General features: G+C 56.8%; 1 protein-coding gene across 2 annotated transcripts in view; it reads left to right on the plus strand.

Annotated features, from left to right (window-relative positions):
- The window catches only part of SYK (spleen associated tyrosine kinase), a 70,177-nt gene that overhangs the window by 31,029 nt on the left and 15,131 nt on the right, over positions 1 to 24,017 (plus strand). Inside the window, exons 3-9 of one of the 2 annotated variants that reach the window (XM_046022491.1) lie at positions 547 to 707; positions 9,980 to 10,118; positions 12,235 to 12,316; positions 12,657 to 12,706; positions 14,117 to 14,185; positions 21,377 to 21,464; positions 21,931 to 22,108. In XM_046022491.1, coding sequence (XP_045878447.1) covers positions 547 to 707; positions 9,980 to 10,118; positions 12,235 to 12,316; positions 12,657 to 12,706; positions 14,117 to 14,185; positions 21,377 to 21,464; positions 21,931 to 22,108 — 767 coding nt within the window. The remainder of the gene's footprint in view (positions 1 to 546; positions 708 to 9,979; positions 10,119 to 12,234; positions 12,317 to 12,656; positions 12,707 to 14,116; positions 14,186 to 21,376; positions 21,465 to 21,930; positions 22,109 to 24,017) is intronic. The other variant, XM_046022492.1, reaches the window with a different exon arrangement.

Raw genomic sequence — 24,017 nt, forward strand, 5'->3', positions numbered from 1 at the left:
TACGGCTGCGGGAAATACCCCTGTGTCTCCCACTAAGCGAGTCCGGGAAGGGAACTCAGCCAGCTGCCAGCCCCCTCCCGATTTTGTTTTCCACGTTGTCACGGCTCAGGTCCTCCGGCCCTGTGGCCACATTTACACATACAGGCAGCCGCATGTGAGTGCGGGAGGTGGCCTCGGGGGGTGGCCAGGAAAACCGTGTCTCCTTTGCGGCCTACACCCAGGGGCTGCTGAGTCGCCTGCGGGAGGAGTCGGGTTCTGATCCAAATCTGTCAGGTCGGTGCAGGGCCGTGATCCACAGGGGTCAGGAGGCCTGGTCCCAGGACCAGGGGGATCCTGCCGGTTTCTGAAGCCCCGCCCAGCTTCAAGAGGCCTCTGGAACCTGCACTGGTAGTTATGTACCGGAAGGTACTAAAATCATACGTACGGATCTTACGGCTTTATTTGTGATGAGTGGATGAGCTCGCCAGGACCCGGGACAGATGAGAAAGTGTTCCTGCATCTTGTTCTCATCCGGGCGTCGTCCCTCTCTGCTCCTTCTCGTGGCAGGGCCAGGCCCTGGAACAAGCCATCATCAGCCAGAAGCCTCAGCTGGAGAAGCTGATCGCCACCACGGCCCACGAGAAGATGCCTTGGTTCCACGGGAAGATCTCAAGGGTTGAATCTGAGCAAATCGTCATGATAGGATCCAAGACAAACGGAAAGTTTTTGTAAGTATGGGGTCTCTCCCCCTCACCTGCCGGGGCCGGGCCCGCTTGGAGGGACGGGGCAACTCAGCTTCCCCAACACTGGGCCTTCAAGAGCCCACACGCCCGTGGGCCGCCGTGAAGACGTGTTTCCGAGCCGTCCCTTGTCATTCAGCCGCAGTCTCGCCCAGTCCAACCCCAGGGCCAAGACTCTTTTCGGGTACTGAGGGACATAGCCTTTAAGGAAATGTTATTCCGCCGCGAGTTTTGCTTTTCGTGGCAAAGACGAATGCGTGGCGGTCCCTGTGGCTGTCAACACTGCGGCCCGTTCACTCAGAGCCCCCAGATGTCGGGCTTTAACTTCTCTTGTGTCACTGGGAACTAAGCGCCAGGAGGACAGATAACACAATGTGCTGAGTGCTGGGCGGTTTCCTGTGATGGATCCCACGCGGGTGTGTGGACGTCAGCATTACGAACTCAGAAATGAAGCATGGGTCCCCGCTCTGCTCATTGTCACCCGACGCCCGATGGACCTCAGTCCTCGAGGTCCTGGGGATGCCGGCCCTCTCGGAGCTGGTCCGTGGTTGCGGATGGCACGGGACTGTCTCGGGCTGGTGGGGGCCGTATCGCCCGGTGCTGTGGCCCAGTCGACACCCCAGGGTGGCTGGCAGGGGGCGCGGGCTCTCCTTTCGTCCCTGCTCGGTGGTGCACCAGAACAGAGTAGCCGGTTTGGCCCGTGGTGGGAGCAGGGGTGGGGGTTGAAAGGGCATAGCGGCAACCTCCAACAGAAGTCCCATGGCGGGGACACTTTTCCTCATGGACACCTGTCTGATCGTCTGCCCCTGAGGTTCGGACCTTTACCGTCTTCTTAGGACTAATTCCCAACACAAATGTCGTGGGACCGTGCACGTAGCCTCTTGGTGCATGAAGTCAGCCCTGAGTGGTCTATTCCAAAGACTGAGCAAGGCCTTTCGCCTTCTCAATGGCTCAGACACCTGCTCCCAGGCTCGCTGGGGACCGGCTGTGGTCAGAGCCGGCCGCCTGCTCCCCGCTCACACGGGGGACCCCGGACAGCCGAAGGCTCAGCTGCGGGCTCCTTCCCCAGCAGCGTTCTCATGTCTCATCCCCGCTTTCCCGTGGAATGCCCCTCCTGTGCTCTTTCCAGTCACGGGAGTTGGCTCACCCGTCCGTGACCCAGTGTCCTCTAGACCCCACACTGTGGGGCTGCCAGCCCCATTCTGCACAGTAGAGACCGAGCCACAGGACCGGCTGCCTCCGGAGCTAACATCTCAGGGGGAGCGGATGCTGCGGAATTGAACAGAAGCCGTGCAGCGGCCTGGGGCACAGAAGGAAAGGGATGCAGCGCGCCACGGTGGGGGTAATAGGTTCTGTTCTGTGCCAAGACAAGGGGCCTCGCTTTAGGGAGACGCTGAGCAGAGGAGACCTGAGGGCCGTGGGGAGCCGCCAGCGGGGAACGGCGTGTGCCCTGGGCACCGCAGTCAGTCTGTGCACCTGGGGAAGGTGTTAGGGCAGAGACAGCTGCTGTTCGTGGGGCACGTCTGGAGTCGGAGAGTCCTGCAGAGGTGCCAGAGTGAGCGCTCGGAGGCCACACAGTGTGCGTTCACGCACGCTTGAACCGAAGCACCGTGTCCACTTTCTGCACATTTCAGGGCCTCCGCCTTCTGGAGCCTGAGTGCAGGAGATGCATGGGATGCTTGTCGGAACAGAGTGGCATGGGGTTGGCGTGTAGCTCTTGGGCTGTGTTCCTGCTGCATGGCCCTGTGCCTCATGGCTCTGCTCCATGGCCCTGTGCTTTCGTGGCCCAGCCGTGTGGGTCTGTATTGTGGCTCTGCTCTGTGGCTCTGTTCCGTGGCCCAACACCATGGGCCTACACCGTGGCCCTGCGCTGTGCTCTGTGCACCTGGTTCTGGTCAGGGCCAGGGCTCTGGGTCGCTTCCCTGCAGATGTGCCGTTGTTGTGAGCACGGCTCCTCTTCCGGGGTCCCTGGCACGCGCCCCATTGATCCTCAATGGAAGGCAGGATTTGGGGTGGGGACGGCCATGTGGGTTTCTCGGTCTGCGCTGCTGGTTTCCTACACTTGTCCGGTCCCAGCCCTTCTAGGACACGGTCTGGCTGCAGTCAGCGGCCGGCTGCATGCTCCCCACCTCCAATCCCCTCCCCACTGCCTCTCTCAGGGCACTTGTTCCCGGCATGACCCCGTCTGAGAACTGCCAAGGCCAACCTGCCCTCCTGAGCCCCCCAGAGCCCCCGGCAGAATGAGAAGAACCAAGGGGGCTCTCAGATCCAGAATCGGAGCCTCGTCTTTATGGCTCCAAATGCTGGGCATCGTGGACTCGACTTAAGATAATCGGAAGCGTGTCAGCGTGCGGCGCGCCACGCCCAGGGCCCTGCAGGCGCTTAGTACAGATCTTCCTCGACATGCCATGGGGTCACGTCCGACAAACCCTTAGTAGGTGGGAAATATCACAAGTCCAGATGTATGTCATGCCCCCGTGCCCCCGGACAGACGCTCATGCCCCCGTGCCCCGGACAGAGGGCACGGCTGAGCCCAGCCCCACAAATACGCTCAGAGCTCCTCATGGGAGCGTAGGGAAGGGCTAAATCATCGCCGTGAAGCCCGTCTGAGAGTCAGGTGCTGACTGTCTCACGTGAGTCATGAAACGCTGTGTGGAAAGTGACAGAAAGGTCCGTTATCCACCCCCCAGATGGCGTGGCTGCCTGGGGGCTGTGGCCGCCCTGCCTGGCGTCGCAGCGAGGACCGCGCTACGCTCATTGCCCACTCATCGCCCGCCCGGGAGAGGATCCACGTTCAAACCCGAAGTACGGCTTCTACGGAACGCGTAGCACTTTCTCTCCACGGCCGTGAAGTTGGAAAATCACCAGACAAACCAAATCGTGAACTGGGGACTCTGTGTGCAAGCTGGTTTGGGATTCTCGAACCCAGGGGACGCCATTGGGCAGCGCTGGAGGCTTGGCCGTTTCCACGTAGAAAATGGGAATGTTGCACGCGTTCATTCTAGAGCCTCTGGTTTGCATTTCGGCGAGACCCCTCTCTGGGGAGAGCACACGCCCCTGCCACCGCAGAGGGCACGGAAGGAAGGTCACCTGTCTCGAGACGTGGAGGACTGCGTGAGGCTGTGCATCGTCACCCGTACGGCTCAAGATGCAGGACGTAAACCCAGAAACCCCCAGCCACCTGGGTTGTGTCAGGGGGATGCCGGCCAACTCGGCCCACTCTCCTCTCCTCACGAATCGGGGTGTGAGGTCCACGTGTGGAGACAGAAGCCTTGGGCCAGAAGGGACCTTACGGCTCGTGGGTGTAAATCCTGGACTTTCTACGGGGGATTCAAGCACAAGGGACCTTGCTCACGGTGGTCAGGGAAGTAGGAGGTAAGAGCCCGGACCCAGGGTTCTGAGGGGTCTGGGCTGAGACCAGTGCAGCGGCCTCTGCCCTCCCGCAGCTCCCCAGGCCGGGCACGGCGCCAGGCATGTCCTTGGGAAGTGTCAGCTTTCCCCGTAGGTCTCCCGTCCACACAGCCTGCCGGGACCACACGGCAGTGACTTGGAAGAGGCAGGCTTCAGGGTCTGTGCGGGGAGAGTGAAGGGTGCGGGCGTGTAGGTCTTTACTGCGGAGATGGACGGTGTGGGTCGATAGACCCTCGGGCGCGTCATCTGCGGTGTTCCTAGTGACGATTGTTCCCCACCTGCCGTCACAGGCTGGATGCTCACGTCCTCCCCAAATTCATACGGTAAACCCAGGCTGTTGTGGCCGTGTTCGGAGGGGGGTCTCTGGGGGTGGGCGGGGTCAGAGGAGGGCGTGAGGCGACGTGATGGGTTCGTGGGAGCAGGAGGCTGGAGGCGTCCGTGCGTGCAGGCGCCGGGCTGGCCCCGTGAGCGCACAGCCAGACGGGGGCACCGACCGCCCGGGAAGCGGCTCTCCCCGGACTTGGACTCCGACACACCTTGATCTGGGACTTGGGGCCTCCACAGCTGTGAGGAAGAGATGTCAGCCCTGAAGCTAGTCTTTTGACTATGACACCTGTGCGTGCCTGGGGTCTGGCCAGCCACACGTGAGGACAGGGACACCCTTGTACACCCCCAGTCACGGTCCTGCAGGTGGAGGTCAGAGCTCTGCCTTCCTGGTGACCCCAGGGACCAGGGCTCTGCTGGGGGGCAGCCGCTGGGCTCTCTGAAGCACCCACGGTGACCCGGTGTGCCGCCTTGAGAAATTAGTTCGGGTGGAGCTGAAAAATGAATTTCTTAGAAAAGGTAAACAACTGATTTTCCAAAAGTTACATATCCCCCTCCTGAGGAAGGACCGGGATTGGTGGGTTCCCAAACACATAGTGTGGAGACCCTTTTTTAAAGTAACGCAAAGTTAGGTGCAAAGTATATTTTTTGGGATAAGAAAAGAATTGCAACATATTACACTTGTTTAAAGCTGGGAAATAAGGTAACAAACTTATAACATTCAGGAAGCAGGAGTGTGATCTTTGACCTAACTGCCCCAGCCTTCCCAAGCGTACCTTTTATTTTCTGTTTTTCAACTGTAACGCTCGACCGCCTCTTCCACGGACAGCAGCGTGGAGATATTATTTCCTACGTGTGGAGAAAAGAAAACCTGGTCCTCCCTCTGGGTTTAGCACTCAGCCGTAGTGGCGCACACGTGTCCTCAGAGTCCTTGCCGGCGTGCGGAAGTCGGAGCGGGGCAGAGAGCGGTGTTCTCTGGTCGCGATCAGGTGTCTCTTGCGAGACCAAACTCACGTTATTTCTTGGTTCTTATTTACCACTCGCTTTCCCTGCTCTAGCTTCAACTCCCCTTTTTTTTTTTAATATACTTAAATTCCAAAAGCAAAGCGTGGGTTTAGAAAAGCCCGTCCCGTTGCTCACTGATGTGTGAGATGACGTGTGGCCGGCCCGAGCCCCTCGTGGCGTGATGGAGGCCATCGGCGCCGTCACTGGTCAGAGGATGCCATGTTACCGGGCCTGTGTGGTGCTGGGGACCCGGGTCAGGCTGAGGCACAGCCCGTCTGAAGTGAGAGTTTGAGGTGCTTGTGGACTGAGGTCCATATGAGCTCGTTGATCTGCCAGAGGCCCCGTGAGGCCAGACGAGGGCGAGTAGCCGAGCTCCACTTCATGAACCAGAGCAGAGAGACGAAGGCCTCGGGTGGGCACCCGTGTTCTGTGCTGATCACGCTTTGCAACGGGGCCCAGGGGGTGTTTTCTTTTCTCTTTCATTGATCTATAGGGACCCTGCATCGCGTTCCCTCCCGGCCCTCCAGCTCTGCTCCAAAGAAGCCATCGTTCTACAGACGGTTGGCCCAGGACTGGCACAAGGCCCCACGCAGGGCCCTGGACAGGAAGGGCAGGCCCGTGGGAGTCCTCCGGGTCTATCCGCACAGCCCACCCCAGCCACCGTGACTGTCCCTTGCCATCCCAGCCCTCTTTCCCCTCTGGCCAGCCAGGTTCTGTGGCGTCATGGAAACGACAGAGGGGACAGCGAGAACGGCGGGGTGGCGAGCCCGTGCCCTGCTCTTGTGTTCTGTCTGCAGCAGCCCTAGCCCAGTGTCCCACGACCTGGGAGGAGGGTGGGGGACATGAGGGTCCCTCTGCCACCCAGGTCCTCCCATCCCCGCCAGGGCCTGGGCCTCACCAGTACAGTGTCTCTGACCTCGGAGGCCAGGGGAGGAGGACAAGGGTTCAGGTCCTCCAGGCTGGGAATGGCAGGACGGACTGTCCCCGCCTCACAGGCCAAGGGCTGCGGCATCTGTGCGTGCAAGGCCATGAGCCCAAGAGCTCTGCCCACGGCGGCCAGTGGCTGCCCTCTGACCCAGCGGAGCCGCTGCGCCTTGCAGCCTCGAGGCCCAGCCATGGTCCAAAGCACGGAAATCCCACCCTCCATGCTAGCAAAACACACTGTGCTGTGAGCTCGTGCCTTCCAAGAGCTTCACGGAGAAGAACTACAGGAGGGCTTCTGTGAGCGTCCCCGAGGCTGGCCGAGCCTGGGGGCGGGAAGAAGACTGCATTGCCCTCACGGGAGGTCTGTGTGGTGGCTGTGCCAGGGCCCCGGGAGCACTCGGAGGGGCAGGAGGGGGCCGGGAGGAGGCCACCTCGGCTTGCAGAGCGGTATTCCTAGTGCACTGGCGTAAAAACAGCCCCCCTGCCTGGGAGCCACCTGAAGCCAGCAGACCCTTCCCCGTGGCTGGCCGTTCGTGTCACCAGGGCTCTTGGTCTTGGCCACCTCAAGAGGGTAGGCCTGTGGCTTTCCCTTCTCTGCCCTCGTTTCCTGCCCGCTGCTTGGGGGCTGGGAGGCAGCAGGCCTGCTGGTCCCGGAGCGGGCTGAACCCTGGGGCAGCTGCCCGGCTGGAGCCCCAGGAGAGAGGGGATCCCCTCCGGGACCCGAGCCCCGGGGGCGGGGGAGAGCCGAAGGAGGGGTGCACTTCCGCTGACGTCACTTGTCTGGAAGCCAGAAGCGCTGTCTTTCCGCCTTGCACCAGATCTCTCTTCATCCCATCCTTATCGTGAAATCGGACACGTGGGAAGGAGGGCAGCAGCCGCGGGGGGAGACAGCAACCCCCCTCCCCCGCAGGACGCCCGCCCCACTCACACCCCAGGACACCACTTCCTGGATGCTCATGTCCGGCGGACCCTTTGGGTGTTTTTCTTCTGTTTTGGTTTTATCACCTAGGACCTCAGTGTTCCTCTCTAAACAAACCATTTGCTTTCGCCTGCTCAGGACCCTGCGTGCATGGACTCGTGACCTGTGTTGTGTGTGGCTGCTGTCTGTCTGTCCTGGTGTTCTGTGTGGCTGCTGTCTGTCCGTCCTGCTGTTCTGTGTGGCTGCTGTCTGTCTGTCCTGGTGTTCTGTGTGGCTGCTGTCTGTCTGTCCTGGTGTTCTGTGTGGCTGCTGTCTGTCTATCCTGGTGTTCTGTGTGGCTGCTGTCTGTCCGTCCTGGTGCTGTGCTGTTCCGTCACACGCATGTCCCCGCATCTAAGACCACAGGCCGTGAGCGGGGCCGCTCTGTGCGGGTGTCCGGCAGTCACAGAAAAAGCTGCTGGTAAACACCCGGCGCTTTCTGGGTGCGGAGGACGTATGGGTGCGGAGGACGTAAGTGTGTGTCTTACAACAGACGCAGAAACAGATGTAGACAGTGTGCATTTCTGCCTCGCCAGGATCGAAGCTCTGTGCTCTCCCCAGAGAATTCCCGACGGTCTCCGAAACGGTCCGACTCACGCTGCGCCCAGCGCAGAGGGACCGTCACCCTGTCACCCAGCAGCACTGGCGGCCTTTTGAGTTTTTGCCGGTGTGGCGGGTGTTCCCACTACGGGCTTACTTGGCCCGTTCTCAGCTTTCTGAAAAGCTCACGGCACGAGCTCACGGGGCCACCTGCAGTCCTCGGTCTCAGTTTTAACGAGAAAAGGTCTACGGGGCTAAAGCAAGGTATAGTGGGGGGGGGGGCACGGTTTAGGCAGGAATTCAGAAAACCAGAGTTGGATCCCTTTTCCTTGTTTCCAGGACCCTGAGGTCAAAGAGGGGAAAGGCTATAAATCATGGAGAATGACCCTTTGGAACAGCCCATGGATAGCATTCTCTTGCCGTCAAAATTCTTAAGGCTCGGGCTTCGTTTTGTGTAGTTCTCGTATCTCCAAACTACGCCTGTGGGCAGTACTGATGCTTCTGAGATAAACAAAATACGAGTAGCCCCACGTTCTGCCTTACAAGACAGCTTCCTATCCGATAGGCCGAGTTCCCCTCCCCTGTGAAAATAGGTTTTACCTTTTCTGGGTGGTGGTTTTTTATTTTGATGGCAAGCAACAGGCCTTAATGGGCGGTTGGACTGTGAAGACGGGTTCACGCCTGGGGTGCTGGTGGCTTGGGCTGGGAGGAAGGAGCTGTTTGCAAGGTGCGGAAGGTTTGAGAAGCGGCCATGCCAAGGACGCCGAGCGTCTGGGCGTGTCGATCTACCAGCACCAGCTGCCGGAGCCGTGGGTTATACCAGGAACCCATCCATCGTGCATGGCCAAGCATGACCCCACAAGAACTTTATTCTTATTTTTAAAGATTTTACTTATTTTTTTGTCAAAGAGAGAGAGAGCACAGGCACACAATTGGGGAGCGGCAGAGGGAGAAGCAGGCTCCCTGCCGAGCAGAGAGCCCGGTGTGGGGCTCAATCCCAGGACCCCGAGATCATGACCTGAGCCGAAGGCAGAGGCTTCCCCCACTGAGCCTCCCAGACACCACAGGAGATTTATTCTTAAAACAGTTCCAGCCCCCCGGACCCAGCTCAGCCCTCAGTGTCAGGTGGCCTTTGGAGATGAATCCACAGGCAGGGACAGCACGAACACAGCTTGGGGGTATGACCTCTTGCCACACAGAGGACGCATCAGAAATCCCCCAAACATGGAAATTCCGTGCAGCTTGGCACTTCTGAACGCTCTCCAAAATGCGGTGCATCGGGGTATGTGCTAAACGTCTGGGCATCTCCATTTCCTCGGGGCCAGAAAGGCTTTCTGGAAGCCTCCTGCCTCACTGGCAGGTCCCAGAGCTCCCAGAGCTCCTGGTTCTGAGGGCGTCAGTTGCTGCAGGGGAGAGGTGGGGGCTCGTAGCCAGGTCTTGCTTTGCAGTTCCCACCGCCCGGATCTGCTCCCCCCAAATCCCACAGGCCCACTCCTCCCGTGGGGCAGTGGGCAAGCACTCGGCTCGCTATTGGTCTCTGAGTCCTGTTCACAGGGCAGGGGGGGAGAGCTCACGGGGGGCATGGAAGCAGGTCAGCACGGTCCAGGGCAGCCCTGTCCTCCAGGCAGCAGGAGGGTGTGAGGGGATGCAGGCGGGCCCCAGGGAGCAGGGCTGCGGTGTGTGGCCCACCTGTGGTCCAGAATTCCCTGAGTAAAGTGCTTACCAAACGCCCCACGCCGCGGCCCGGCAGCCGGTGGAGCGGCAGCGGCTGGGCCTGTGACCTCCGGGACGAGGGGCGAGTGCAGTGACTGTCCCTGTGCTCTGGGTACCCTGTGCTGGTGGCCTGACCGTGCGGCCGCTCTGGGTGAGCTGAGCCCAGACTCCCCCGCTGTCCACCCAGGGGTCCCCCCGGGCCGCGGCTGTGGCCCACCCGCCACACAGGTTTCCTCTTCATGAGCTGCCAGGGTCACCAACCGGCTGGGGTCACTGAGCTGCCGGTTGGGCCTGTCGGGACGCAGGGCCAAGCCCCAGAGCCCAGGTCGGGAAGGCGGCTGCTGCCCGCGGGGGTGTGAGCGTGATGCGTGGTGTCCTTTCGCAGGATCAGGGACAGGAACGACAACGGGTCATACGCCCTGTGCGTGCTGCATGAGGGGAAAGTGCTTCACTACCGGATCGACAAGGACAAGACGGGCAAGCTCTCCATCCCCGACGGGAAGAAGTTCGACACACTCTGGCAGGTAGGGGCTGTCCGCGAGGAGGAGAAAGCCCACCCAGGTCCCGGCCTCATGCCCGCCCCGGCAGGGCCCCTTTCAGACATCAGGTGCCCTGAAGCCAGCCCCAGGCGGGGACAAGGACAGGGCGGGACGGCCAGGGGCCAAGGCTCCGGAAGGTCAGGGGCCGCTCAGCTGTCCACACCCCGGAGGTGTCTGGGGACAGCGGCATTGGCAGGTGCACAGACAGCCCCGCATGGGGGCGGGGAGCACTTCTGTCTGCCTTCCAAACCGAGCACCAAGGGTCCGGTGCCTTGGCCGCCGCGGAAGCAGTCCCCGAGAAATTAAGGCGGCGTAGAAAGCGGGTCAGCATTCGCTGCGCGTGCTCAGGATGTTTCCAGCTCCGGTCTCAAAAGGGTTTATTCTTGACCACTGTCAGGGAACCCCCCAAGTGGCACCTAATCCGGGAGGCACCTAGGCAGGGGACAGATGCCATCCCACTCCCCCGCGGGCCGAGGTGGGCACACGCCGGGCACCTTCACGTGCGTCACAGCCACGTGTGGCCGTGGCCGGGCCGTGCTGTGCGCACCCTCCCAGCCAAGCACCTTTAAACAGCTGGGCCCAGCAGGGCCGGTTCCCCGTTCCCCACCGCTGCGCTCGGTGGAATGCCTGATCTGGAGGAGCCCGCGAACCCCGAGCCCAGCCTGGACCCCGCCTGTTTTTGAGTAGTTCTTCAAGAAGTAGGTTTTTTTTTCCCCCACTTCGAAAGACCCTTTAAAAAAAAGAAAAAAAAGCAAAGGATTGTGCCACAGGATGTGCAAGTCTGAAATATGCCGTCCGGCCCCTGCTAGACTGTTTGCTCTCCCCTGCCCGAGAGAGAATCCTGGCAGGTCAGCCCGCCTCCGGGCACCCTGGTCCTGCGCGTTGTATCACCAGATACTGGAGTGACTCTGGAGAGCTGGGCGGGATGCCTCCCTGCCTTAGGGACCCCGGGCCCCCAGCCTCCCTGCCTTAGGGACCCCGGTCCCCCAGCCTCCCTGCCTTAGGGACCCCGGTCCCCCAGCCTCCCTGCCTTAGGGACCCCGGTCCCCCAGCCTCCCTGCCTTAGGGACCCCGGTCCCCCCAGCCTCCCTGCCTTAGGGACCCCGGTCCCCCAGCCTCCCTGCCTTAGGGACCCCGGTCCCCCAGCCTCCCTGCCTTAGGGACCCCGGTCCCCCTGCCCGAGAGCACGCTCTTGCGTTCACCAGACCAGGTGGCGCTCCCGCATCAAGTGTGTTAGGGCTCGTCACACCGCAGCGTCTGCTTGGCGCGCCGATCTCACCACAATAAAAGACAACTTACAGAAGACAATGGCTGCTGGAAGGACAAAATAGGTTCATTAGGGCTGCCTGCCGGCTCAGCACGTGGAGCACATGACTCTTGATCTCAGGGTCTACTTGCCGGTCATTAATTTTCTAATGGGCCAATCGGACGCCGTGAGTCACAATTTTCTGGGAGCCGTTAACCAAGGATGGCCGCATTCTGTCCACAGGCCTCCTGTCCCCTGTCCCCTGTCCCAGCTCTGCTGTCTTCTCCCCAGAAGTCTTGGGCTCAATGGCTTGGTCCCTCCAAAGCCGTTGCCCACGACCCTCATAGAGCAGTCATTGATAATAATAGCACTTGTGATTCCTTGACCTGCCCCTCCTTCAAGAGTGGAAGCGCCTCAGGTAGGAAATGTGTCCTGCTCACTTTACTTTGCCTGCAGTCCTGTCTTGGGGCCCAGGCTGTTTGTTGAATGACTGTATGAAGGAATAAGTGTTGACATGCTGAATCTGTTTTTATAATATTACATACGTATAAGAGAAATACACAAAGAAATGGAACTTGGTACCAAAAACGGAAGGGAAGGAGGGACAGTTGGAAGGAGGGGTGGATGGAGGGTGCCGCAGTCCAGAGGGATGGTGGTGTGTGGACTCCTGTCCAGGATGTGAGTGTTCTGAGGGGGAGGCATGAGGACGGACCAGGACGACCTCCCAAAGAAGCACATTTCCTTGTCCAGGGCTGTCCTCAAGTCGCATTTCAGGGATGCAGGGGGCGTCGGGGTTCCAGGAAGGATTCCCCCATCTCCTGTCTCTGGTGTTTATGGCTCTGTCCTCCCTTTCAGCTGGTGGAGCATTACTCTTACAAACCAGATGGACTGCTGAGAGTTCTGACCGTTCCGTGCCAGAAGATCGGCGGGCAGACAGGTGGGTCCCTGACCGTGGAGCCCCAGTCCCTACGATCCCGACGGTGACCAGGCTGGCTTCACAGTCGGCCTGTCCCTGATCACGGTGGGGAGAGGGCTTCTTCTTCCCGGTTGGTGGCAGATGAGGTCGGGTCACTCCAGCGAATCACACATAGCCGATAGCTGTCACTGGAGAAAGCGGGTTGGTCCTACTTCATGGGTGAGGACGCCGAGTGAAGGAGGAGACATGGCTTCTGGGCCAGGCTGGCTGGTGGTCAGGCTGAGTGCTCACTCCCGGGGGAAGGAGGGAGCCGCTGGGTGTCGGAGACGTAGCCGTAACTGCCCACATTCTCTCCACGCAGGAAACATCAACTTCGGAGCCCGCGCACCCCTCCCGGGAGCCCATCCGGCCGTAAGTTACGGGAGCGGGGCCCGCGGGGGAGCGGCTGGATGCTAGCGCCAGGAGAGGCGTGGGTTAGCCCGCGGGATTAGCCATGACTGTTCCTGCCACGCTTGATAATCTGGGGCTGGGGACGTCAGGTAGACTTGGCCGACTTCCAGTTCTGGGCCGGCCAGGTTCATTTCCTCGTAGGTTAGACTGGGACCCCGTGTTAAATCGGAAATATGCCTCCTGGCGCCTTTGGGAAACAAGGGGCACGATGCAGGAGACCGTGTACACGGTCTGCCGCCCAGGATGTCTCACGGAGCTTGTCCGCCCGGCTCTTTTGGTGAGACCATCGTTAGCAGAAGCCTCGACCTTTCCTGAGAACTGGTTTGGCAATAGCTTAGTGGAGGCTTGGGTGGGGACGGGGTGCTCAGCAGCATCAGCTGAGAGAACCCTCTAGAATGGCCAGAACGCACCTCTCGCTCCGCATCCGAAGGAGGTGAGTGTGACCGGTCCCCGAATCTCCACGTGGGCTTGCCCAACACATGCCCCTGCGGGGAGAATCCCGTCTCCCTGCCTGCTCCCGACTCTTCCAAGCTGACACGCAGGTTTATACCCAAGGAGGAATCGGGTCCTGCTCCTTCTCGGGGATCTCAGTGTGGACCTTCGGTGTCCTTAAATACCATCTCTAAACCATCTCTGATACCTTTAATACATCCCCTCCAGTGAGCTGTGTGCATCACGTCTCCCTTTTTGCCTGTTAATCCTTAAAAAAACCACCGGCAGAAAGCGGAACGTCCGTCCTGCCTACAGTGAGGATGGTTGACCCCCTCCCCCCCTGGGCCACACCTACATAGAGGCAGGGAGGCTCTCAGGGGCAGCCCCTGTCCCCAGACTGGCGGGGGGGGGGGGGCGTGGAATCTGCCAAAATACCAGACAACTTCAGCACCAACGCCTAAAATGGAGCCCCTGCGTGGAGCCGTGCATCCCCCCCAGTAGCTTCGAGAGGTAGATATCTTGGAAAATCTTTTATCGACTGCGTGTCAACGCAGACAGGAAAAATGCGCCTTCCATACGTGTCCAAATCAAGGAATTCCCACAAACCACGGGACCAGCCCCCGGGGAAGTAAAAACACAACTGGGCACTTCTGGTTTCTTTAGAACGATTTGTCTCGTTCGAGATTTAGTATCTATAGGAGACGGGGCTGCTGAACGGGACAGCCCTGATTCTAGAGCTTCCCATGGGAAATATGAACCAGGGTATTTTTCCAGATCCTTCTGCTCAGGGGCAGGCTTTCCCTGAAACCTCCCCCGTGAGCAGGTGCGTCGGGCAGCATCCCAGCGGGGCGGTGTGGACACAAAGCCAGACGGAATAGCATGTCATGTGTTTGCTTTCTGAAACATTGACTCTCCCCTCTTTGCCGTTATGGTTTCTAGACGTGGTCGGCGGGTGGAATAATTTCCAGAATCAAATCGTACTCCTTCCCCAAGCCCGGCCACAGAAAGGTGCTGACGTGTCCCCCGCTTGCTACCCGCCGACGTGGCGGGACGGAGCCGTGTGCTCCTTCCCCGCGGCCCTCCGTGTGCGCTGCGCCCCCGTCCCGCTGCTGTGCTCTCCCGCCTGCCGTGTGTGGGTCCCAGCCCCTGCCGCCCCGTGCGCCCCTGCAAGCATGCCCTCCCTGCTCCGTGTGCGCTTGAACGTCCTTCGGTCAGCATGGGAGGGGAAGCCTCGTGTCCAGAACCTGCTCCGAGCAAGCGGAGGGACCTGTCGCCGAAACCGCGAGCTGCAGAGCACGGTGGTCGATTGTGTCAAGTATGTGCTGATGGAACAAGGGGGGCCGGGGTTTGTGGGGGCAACAGGGAGCGTGTCGGGCTGTTTATGGCGTCGCTCCCCAGGGCCACGACCCCTGCATCGAGGCTGTAGAACACGTAGAAAGTTGAGCCTGAAATTCAAGGGTTAGAAGTGCCTGTTTCTTCACGAGGCAGCTCAGTTCGACCTGGGGTGCGTTTTGTGTTTGGTTGCGTGATTGAATTGCGAGGGAAAAAGCAAAGGTTGTTTTTTTTTAATGATTTTTATTTATAATGAATCATCTCCATATATGCGTGGGTGTATGACTTATTTTTGTTTCCTTTGTATTTTTTCACTGGTGGTAGAAAGTTGATTCTTTCGTTAATAATTCTTTCCATTTTCTTACCAGTTGGTAATCTAGTACTTGCTAGAAACAATGGAAATAAAAAAGCATAAAATCTGAGGTTTTGTTTAGGGAGAATTTTCCAGGTGGGCAGTCAGACTCCAGGTGCTCCCAGTCCTGCTGACGAGAGATCAGAGAAGAGAGTTGTGTGGGATGGTCGAGGAACAAGTTCTCTGATAAACGGAACGGAGTGGCTGTCTGTCTGAACGTCGCGTGGCCAGGCGCTGTGGACCAGCCCACGGAGCCTCAGCTACGATGTGGCAGTGTTTTGTGGGATCCACAGTCAGGGCTGCCTGTACCAGGGCGGGTGTGTTAGGAGATGGTGACCAGGTTGTCAAGGGGACACATTCTCTGTGTCTGGTGCCCCTTTGTCCCACCGCTTGGTGTTGGCCAGAAGCCACCAGACCCGGCGGGGGACTGAGGCTGTGGCGCAGAAGAGGTCAGCATCCGCCAGTGGAGGACCCTCCGTCCAGCTGCCCCTTTCCGGCCCGCGTGCCTGGGACCTGCCATGGGCACGCGTCCCTTCTCTTGGGAGAGGGCTCCGCGGGGACCATGGGGACGGCATCGCACAGGCTGTAGCCCAGCAGGAAATAGTCACAGCGATACAAAGCATCTTCTGATTCAGGGAGCTTTCCAATCCAGAGTCCTCTTTTTGAGGCCGTGATCGCAGACTGAGCTCCAGCTAGCGACCGCGCTGCCATGGTTTGGCGGCCAAACGCAGGATGCAGGAGCGTTTGGTCCAGCGCAGCATCGACAGCCCTTCACGGAACGGCTCGGGCAGGACGCGTGGCCTCCATGGTGCCTGGAACCCTCACTTGCCGGCTCCCGTGGCCTCTCCACGCCCAGGGCCTGCGGGCAACCGCGGAGGAAGCCCTGGGTTCATGGGCCACAGCGCCGGTTGCCACTGCTCCTTCATTCGTTATTCCCTTCATCATGTGCCAACACACAGCCCCCGCCCACGTGCGGGCCCAGAGATGGGCGGTCTCACTGTGCCCGGGCCACAGGCCGTGTGTGGCTTCGTTCTGTGGCTCTCAGTGCAGCGTTCCGGCATCCTTTGAGGAAGTGTGACCACTTAGAGATTCGTGTGTAAAACACACACATCTAAGTACGCGTATGCCGCACGTACATGTTTAGAAACACGCCTCTAATGCGTGCACCCACACACACGTACAGGTGTAGCACAAGGACTGCCTTACACAGTGAGAGGGGCTGACTAGGCAAATCCCGTATCTGCAGGGCAGACCATCAGGAAAAAGGGCTCTTGACTGATTAGGACAGGCCCACCCAGGGTAATGTCATGAACTTAAGTCAGCTAATTAGGGATTTCAGTTATAGCTACAGAATCCCTCCACAGCAGAAGCAAAATGACACTTTGATCTGATCACGGAGGACTGGAGCTCAGACTAGCCACACAGACCCATCCAAAAGCCAGGAAACAGTAACCCAGCCTGGTGAGGAGACGCGACTCGCAGCTAAGTAGGCTGAAGCCAGCTTGTTTCACTCGCCTCAACTAAGGAAGTGCCCGGAAAAGATGCAGTAGGTCTCAGCACCAGAGGAGAGCATGTTTCTGTATCTGACGCTACTGAAATGTCAGTAAGACCACCTGAAAATAAAGACCCGTCAGCAAAGGAAATAATAAACGGGATCCGTACGGGTCATGATGATACACAGGCAAGGTTAAGATCTGTAATATATAAAGAAATTCTGTAAGTCAGTAAAGGTTTGAGCTAGCCGGCACATGGCAAAGGGCGTCAGGAGGTACTTTGTAGTAAAGCTGATATATTACCTACTTAGGAAAACGTAAACGTAGGAAAAGCTGTTCTTTTTCATAGGAGAAATGCAAGTGAAAACTAGGTGCTCTGTTAAGTTCACCTGGGAAATGGACCCGGAAAAACCGACAGGATGTGCAGTGAAGGTGTGGTGAGTGAGCCCTCCCACACTTGGCTGGAGAAAGGCCAGATGATGAGGCCTTTGAAGAAGGCAAGTTCACAACATCCATCCAAAATAAAACCACATACGGCTTCTTAATTGCAATTTTGTTTCTAGGTATGTCTTATTCTTCCCTCTAGGTGTAACTATGTGTCCATGAAAGTGTTTATTCCAGCACAGTGTAACTGACAAAGTCTGGGAACAAACTGGGAGTCTGGCATTGGGAAATAAACCAGTCACAATAAAAGTCATATAGTGAGAGGCAGCTGAGGTCTAGAATTACTTCCAAAATCCAGTGTAAATTACAAACAAGGGATACGTGTTGATAGAATGTAAAATATTCTGGAAGAAATACAGAAACACAGCAGTGAGAGTAGTTACTGTGGGAGCACAAAACAGGGGTGTCAAGGAGACTCACGTTCCGCCGTAAACCCTGCTGTGCCTTTGTAAATTCATACCTCTCGAGTTTAATCAATTTTTTAAAAAGAGAATTAAATATTAGAAAGTAATGAATCTGATGAAGACTGAAAATACGTTTCTGGCAAAAAAAAAAAAAGCTGTTGCCTATTTAAATTTATAACAACTTGGAAATAGGCGTTGAATTTTCATAGATGCCAAAAATATCAATAAAGAAAGATTATGTAATTTACATTATGGATTAAATGTATTTTAATTGCTCATCAGAAATATTTCTAGAAGAGCTGGTGTTTATGTTTTCGCAAATAGAGGAGGAATTTTCTATTAATTAGGCGGTCATGGGAAAGGACTTACAGGAATTATGTCAGATATCCCATCTGTTTAGATAAGCTGCACATGACTTTCTTGAGTTTGGTAATTTGATCAGTATACGTAGTTTTTTTTTTTAATAATTCCTGCCCCAAAGGACGTGTCAGAACTTGAATTAATTCTAGCATGTGGATAGTTACTGAAAAGTGTGCTTTGACTTGAAGAGGACTGTTAATTAGATATTAGAGATTTCATAATAAAAACTTAAGAACAGGTCTAATTTAAATTTTTTCCTTAGAGACTGGGAATAATTTCGTCCTAAAAAATGCAAATGATGTTAAGTACATAGATATGATTCATCCTCCTCCCTGTCCTCCATAATAAAAACTCAAGGGACGGGTCTATTTTCAAGTTTCCTTCAATATTAGGGACACTTGGCCGTTAACAATATAAAGAATTCATAAATATGAATGAATGAAAATGAATGAAAAAAAATTCATAAATATGAAATTAACTGACGAGGGTCGGTATGACTGACCCTCTCCCCTCCCTGCCAGAAAGGCTGGACGTCCTTAAACCAATGAAGTCCTGCCCGCACCTAGAAACAAAGTATTTGTCTTGATCCTTTAGGCACAGAAGCCCGTGCTTTGTGACTGGCTGAGCGTGACAACTGCGTCCTCACGGGCGGCTTCCAGCTCCGAATTGGCGCGCTCTCCCCACAACGCGACGCAGCCGTCAGCTGTGGCTTGGAGGTGGAGCGTATTCAGACCCTTTGCTCATGCCTTATTCCAGCGCCGGCCCCGGTGACTGATCCCTGGAAGGCTTCCGTCTGAATACGCAGTTCGCTAGTGTTGAGTCAAACAGGGAAACGGCTGTGAAGTCCCCCGGCAGGCGGTCACGGCGAGGTGCCGGGACAGACCCTGGAGAAGACGTGTTGCCCTGAGGTTATCAGGGGCCACCGCACAGCCCTCCGCCCTGCGGTCGGGAGGATGGATGGTGGAGGTCAGGGGTTGGTGTGCGGGCACCGGAAGCAGACGTGGTCACACGGCCCGGGAGGGGCTGCCCTGGGCTGTGGGGTCTTGTTCCCCCTCGGGACCACGGCTGCTCCCGCAGAGACCGCAGCCGTGCCTGCCACCGCAGCCCGCATTCCGAAGCCTGCTGGCTTTCTTTGTCACCGCGGCTGGGACACGTCTGGGGTCCTCTTTCCTAATGCCGAGCCTGGTGGGGAGAGGTCTGCCCGGAAGCCGAAACGTGAAGGTCTAGGAATGGACGTTAGGTCACCGCGTGATGCTCCCAGCGCACCGCGTGCACTTCTGCGGCCCTCGTAGCAGGCCCCGGAGGATCGCGGGCCAACGCAGTTCGGTCTGCAGCTAAGCCTGGCCGCTAAGAGGTCAGGAATCATAACTTAAGACCTAATGGGTCCAATTTGTATTACTGTGGAGCAACCAGTTTTTGCCTCCATTTAGAACACATAGGTAGCTACTGCCACCTAGTGGTGGCCGGCAGGAGTGACACCGAGGTGACGGTATTGATTAGGGCAGAGCAGAATCACCGGATGTAAAGCAGAAGGAACGATGACCGACGATGGAATGGGCCAGCAACGTGTTTTTCACTAAGTTCTGATGCGAATCTGTGCGCTTATAATTTAGCATCGTTCTCTACAAAGTCTTTGAATTCTTTCCGGCCGAGCGTTCGATCCCAGAGGCTGTTGGGCGTCCTGCTCGGCGGCACACCCATCGGCCACTTCAGGAAAGACGCGGCTGTGTGCTGTGATTGACCTTCACCATCTCACACCGCCCCGTTAACTGACACGACAGAAAATGTCCCATTTCTTCCAGAGGACATTCTCCCGAGGGCCGTGCCAACCTCTGTCCCAGGGACGTGACCCAGGGGCCCAGGCAGGGGGCGGATGCGGTGACCGAGGGACTTGTAGGTCTCGGCCAGGCTGGGAAGCCTCGGAATGACCCGGGGCCTGCGTGACCTTCTGCCCTTGCCCCTCTGCGTTCGAATGTCCCCACAGGCTTGCGACGGCAGCTCAGTGCACTTTGGCCTGGTTTGTGACGTTGTGCTGTTCAGGAGAGCGTTAGCTCAGGACGGAGCGGCCCGCGGAGAGGCAGGTCTCGGGGTCAGGAGGAGGCGTCCCGGTGTCTCCTTGTCTGGGACAGCCGGTCCTGGCGTCCTGATGTCGTGTCTTTGGATCTCAGAGTTTCCTGCCTACAGGGAAGATCAGAGACGTTGAAAGGATCGTATACGTGAACCTAAAATAGACTTTTTTGTTGTTTTTAATTGAATAGTTTCCACGCTGGAGTCCGACGGCAGGTGAGCCCAGGGCTGATGGGAGGCCTGGGGTCTGCAGTCTCTCCGAGGACGGTTCTGTCGAGACAGGGGGGCTGTGGCCTAGACAAGAACTGGGCCCGCGGGATGCCCGTCGCCTGCAGTCTCAGGCTAGTTTCTTAACAGAGGCGGGTCGTCACCGGGTCGTCACCGGGTCGTCTCTGGGTCGTCCCTGGGATTATCCATGCCTGTTTCCCTCCGTTAGTGCAAAGGCTGGAGAGAGCTCCCGGTTCTAAGACACTATCTCCATTCACTCATTCACGATCATTCGTTCAGTCACTCGCCGGTGTGTGTTTGGCACGATTTCATGGCGGTCCAGCGGTGGACAAGGCAAAGTTCAGATGCAGGAGGGCGCAACTATGCCCCGGGCCTTACACGGTTTTTGCTCATGGTGCGTCCCAGCCCCTCGGACGGAGCGCGGGAGGAAGGCCGAGAGATGTGGAGAGCGCGGAGCAAGTGCACGCAGGAGAGCGGACGTCCCCTGGCCCCCGGGGTCGTCGTGCCGGGACCAGCAGCTCAGTGGTATTCCGCAGACGGGTGAAGGCCGAGGTCCAGGTTTTGGAGATGGTGGTGGCTATGGTGCCGTGTGACCCCATTATTGTCCTCTTGGTTCCCGGGCCTGGGACGGCAGGCAGGCAGACGAGGACCATGTGTGCCGCGAGAAAGGTCACGTGTGCGGCAAAGCTTGATGTCTCTGTGTCTTCACGTTCCTCCAAACCCTGGCGGTATCTCGTGGCTTCCTGGCCAGTGCTTGGGCCCTGCTACAGGAAACGGCTGGCCGACCGTCCGGTCAACTATACAAAACTAACAGACACACCGAAGGTTTGAGTTGTGATTCTTTTTCACAAACCGAGTGTAGTCGAACACCCCTGCTTTAAGCAGAGGGGGCGAAGGCAGGCCGGGAAGACTGGACAGAGACTTCCAAAAGGGAAAGGTTATAGGTTAGAGGGACGTGAGGAGGGCATCCTTCCCCCTCTCCGTCGCCTCGTCATGCAAATGGAGGGAAGTCAGATCAGTCAGCAGGAAGGCCGCTGCCCTCCGGCACCCCATCACGGAGCTAGATCTCCATGGAAGGTCAAGTTCAGGCGGAAACCAGGACCACACAGACGTTCTAGAGTCGGGATGGGGGAGCTGCACGTGGACACTCCATGTTTTTCTTACATAACCTCATACGACATTAGACTGGGCAGAGAGAGTTGACGGACACAGAATAAGCCCAGGGGGTCATCTGTAGGCAGAAATGGGGTTTGAAAGGGTCTGTGACCGGGGCCCCTCTGAGACCCTGCAGCCCCTTAAACCACAGGGCCCCGAGCTCTGTCTAGCCCCCACAGGGTCCAAGCAGTCGCCCGAAGAATGAGATAAGCCATGGTGGCTTTTTTTGTCTCTCTCCCTGACGCTTCCCTTTGTCTTTTCCGCGTACGTTGTTATGTGATTATTTGAAAACAAAAGTCATTGTGCAGATCAGCTCAGTGGTGTGTCCGCGAAGGCAAGTGACCTGCTTTCCTCTGTGCTTCAGGCCTCCTCGTCCGCAGGGAGCCGGCCCGAGAGCTCCGTGACCTTCAATCCTTATGAGCCAGACCGGGGGCCGTGGGCCACGGACAGAGGTGAGACACACGCGGTTCGGTCCCGGAACCCATTTGCCGCACAGCAGCGCCGCCTGGAGCGGGCTCGCTAACTCAGCCCCACACAGAGGCCTAGCAGGTGCATGGTGGGTGCCGCTGCTCCCGGGGACAACTGGCAGAGGTCCCCTGTGCATGTGCCACGGTGCCCTTGCGCCTGATGTGTTCTCTGAGGCCTCCATCTTCACCTCTAGCACGAAAGACCCCCTTTCTGGGCATATCCGTGCAAGAACGGGGGTGAGTCCCATGGGGATGGGGGCATTTTTGCTAACCCCCTAACAAACCAGGAGAGACTGTACCCTGAGTGCTCACCGGCATCACAGCCGTCAGGGAAGACCAAGGTCTGGAAAGACGAGGTGTGACCGTAGGAGGCAGGAGGCAGGAGAGGGAGATGCTGGGATTTTCAGCAGGGACCCAGCCCTGGGTCTCGGGTTTCTTGACTGCACTGCAGATGCCCAGAGAGAAGCCATGCCCATGGACACCGAGGTGTACGAGAGCCCCTACGCGGACCCCGAGGAGATCAGGCCCAAGGAGGTCTACCTGGACCGCAAGCTGCTGACCCTGGAGGACAGTGAGCTGGGCTCCGGCAACTTCGGGACCGTGAAGAAGGGCTACTACCAGATGAAAAAGTAAGTCACGGCTACGCCTCCGCACGGCTCGCCCTCCCACGAGCTGACGTTCTAGAAACCGCCACACTACACGCATCCCGGGCATTCGGCCCCAAACACAGCTCCTAACCCAGCAGGGCCGGATCCTCCTTCGTGAACGCTGTGTGCCTCTTCCTTCCTGGTGCGGCTACGGCGAAAGCATTCCTTGTGTCCGTTAACTCCGCGTATGCTGGTGATACACGGTCCGCTCGTGGGAGGTGTGCCTTTCAGAGCACCAGAGAGTGGGACCCGCGAAACGTAGTAAAATGAGAACTTCCCCTTGTTACCACCCGTAACTAACAGTACTGTCTTACTTACTTCAAGTCTTTTAGGCACACATACAGGCAGGAACTGTTCTGTTAGATTTTAGTGAACTTACTCAGTGACAACGCAGCATTTTTAGGTATTTTATTCATTTTTCAAATCATTTCTCTTACCCAGAAAATTCCTGATTACAGACATCATCAGTGCAATTATCTATCTGCTTTTTCCTGTAATTTCAGACAATAATCCATACCACACAATAGCTAGAATCCCCATGTCACTGAAATCTCTATCCCTCTTTTGCTCTGTCGAAGGCATCCCGAAGAGTGTCCAGTACAAGGTCAGACTGTATAGTCCCTTGAAACAGACCCTGTCTCTGAGTGCGTATGTTTGAATTCATACATTACCGATACGAATAGAGTTGGGTTTCGTTGTTCGATGTTATTTTGAGTTGTGACATTTTATGGATGTTTCATCTTGAGTGGGTGAATTTACTTGACTCAAGTGTCAAGAACGTAGGCAAAACACGCACAAAAACTCGTGCTTGCCGTCCCGTTTTTCTGGATGCGTGTAATTGATTGATAGGCTCGTTTGAAAATCTATGCAGGCACATTACAGTCTTTTGTGAAATGAATGTAAATTATTCTGTGTTAAAGCATGAATTTCTTCAACTAGTTCATGACACTTAAATTCCTCACTTAATTAAACACGTATATTAACAGAGACATAACTACGGAGACGTAATGTCAGCTGGAGGGTTTGGGGAGAGGAGAGATGTTTGTATTACTATTTACTCGTTTTCTTCTGCTAAGATGCCCTTACGGTTTTTCTCCTTTCTTGTGTTTATGTCGTGAAGGCCACTGACTCTTAGATGTTAAAGCCACTGTGATTTCCTGGGATAAACCCATCTTGCTCATGAATTAGAATTCATTTTTTCATAAATCACCGAACTGCATTTACTAATCCTTGTCTTAGAATATTTGCATTTATGTTCACGAGTGATACCAGTAAATGATTTTCTTGGAAGTTTCTTTGTCCGGTTTTGGCATCAGGGTATACCGCTGGCCTCAAAATAATTTGGGAGGTTTCCCTCCTCTTCTCTTCTCTGGAAGAGATGGCGGGTGTTTTTTCTTCCTTCACTACTGCGAAGGATCGCAAGGATTCTCTTGTTCATTTCGGCCCCTACCTCGCGCCATACACAGAGCAGTTCCGGGGGGACGGTAGACGGAGCTGTTGAAAGGCACCACGACGCCCTGACGAGAGAAGCACAGGGAAGCATTCCACGACAGCAGGAGGGGCAGGGAGGCTCCTGGGGGAGCTTGCATGGGACCTACAGCTTGCACGCCGTGTGGAAAACTTGTTAAACTCTACACCGACGTGGTCTGGGGTTTTGTGAACGGATATTAGACTTACTCCATTGTTTTCTTATTTTACCGTCTTATTGGACAATTCTGTTTTTATTCTCCCATTTCTGAGTTCAGCAAACAGATGTACTTCCTGGGGGGGGGGGGCGGATCCCATCCCAGAGAAATGCCCTTTTTCAGATCACGCAGAGTGAATGTCATTCGTTTGTTTACATCCCGCTCTATCCGGAAACTTTCAGGAGGTCAGAGGGGATCTACAGGGT

This window comes from Meles meles, chromosome 11 (genome assembly GCF_922984935.1).
Source record: "Meles meles chromosome 11, mMelMel3.1 paternal haplotype, whole genome shotgun sequence".
NCBI classification, from domain to species: domain Eukaryota; kingdom Metazoa; phylum Chordata; class Mammalia; order Carnivora; family Mustelidae; genus Meles; species Meles meles.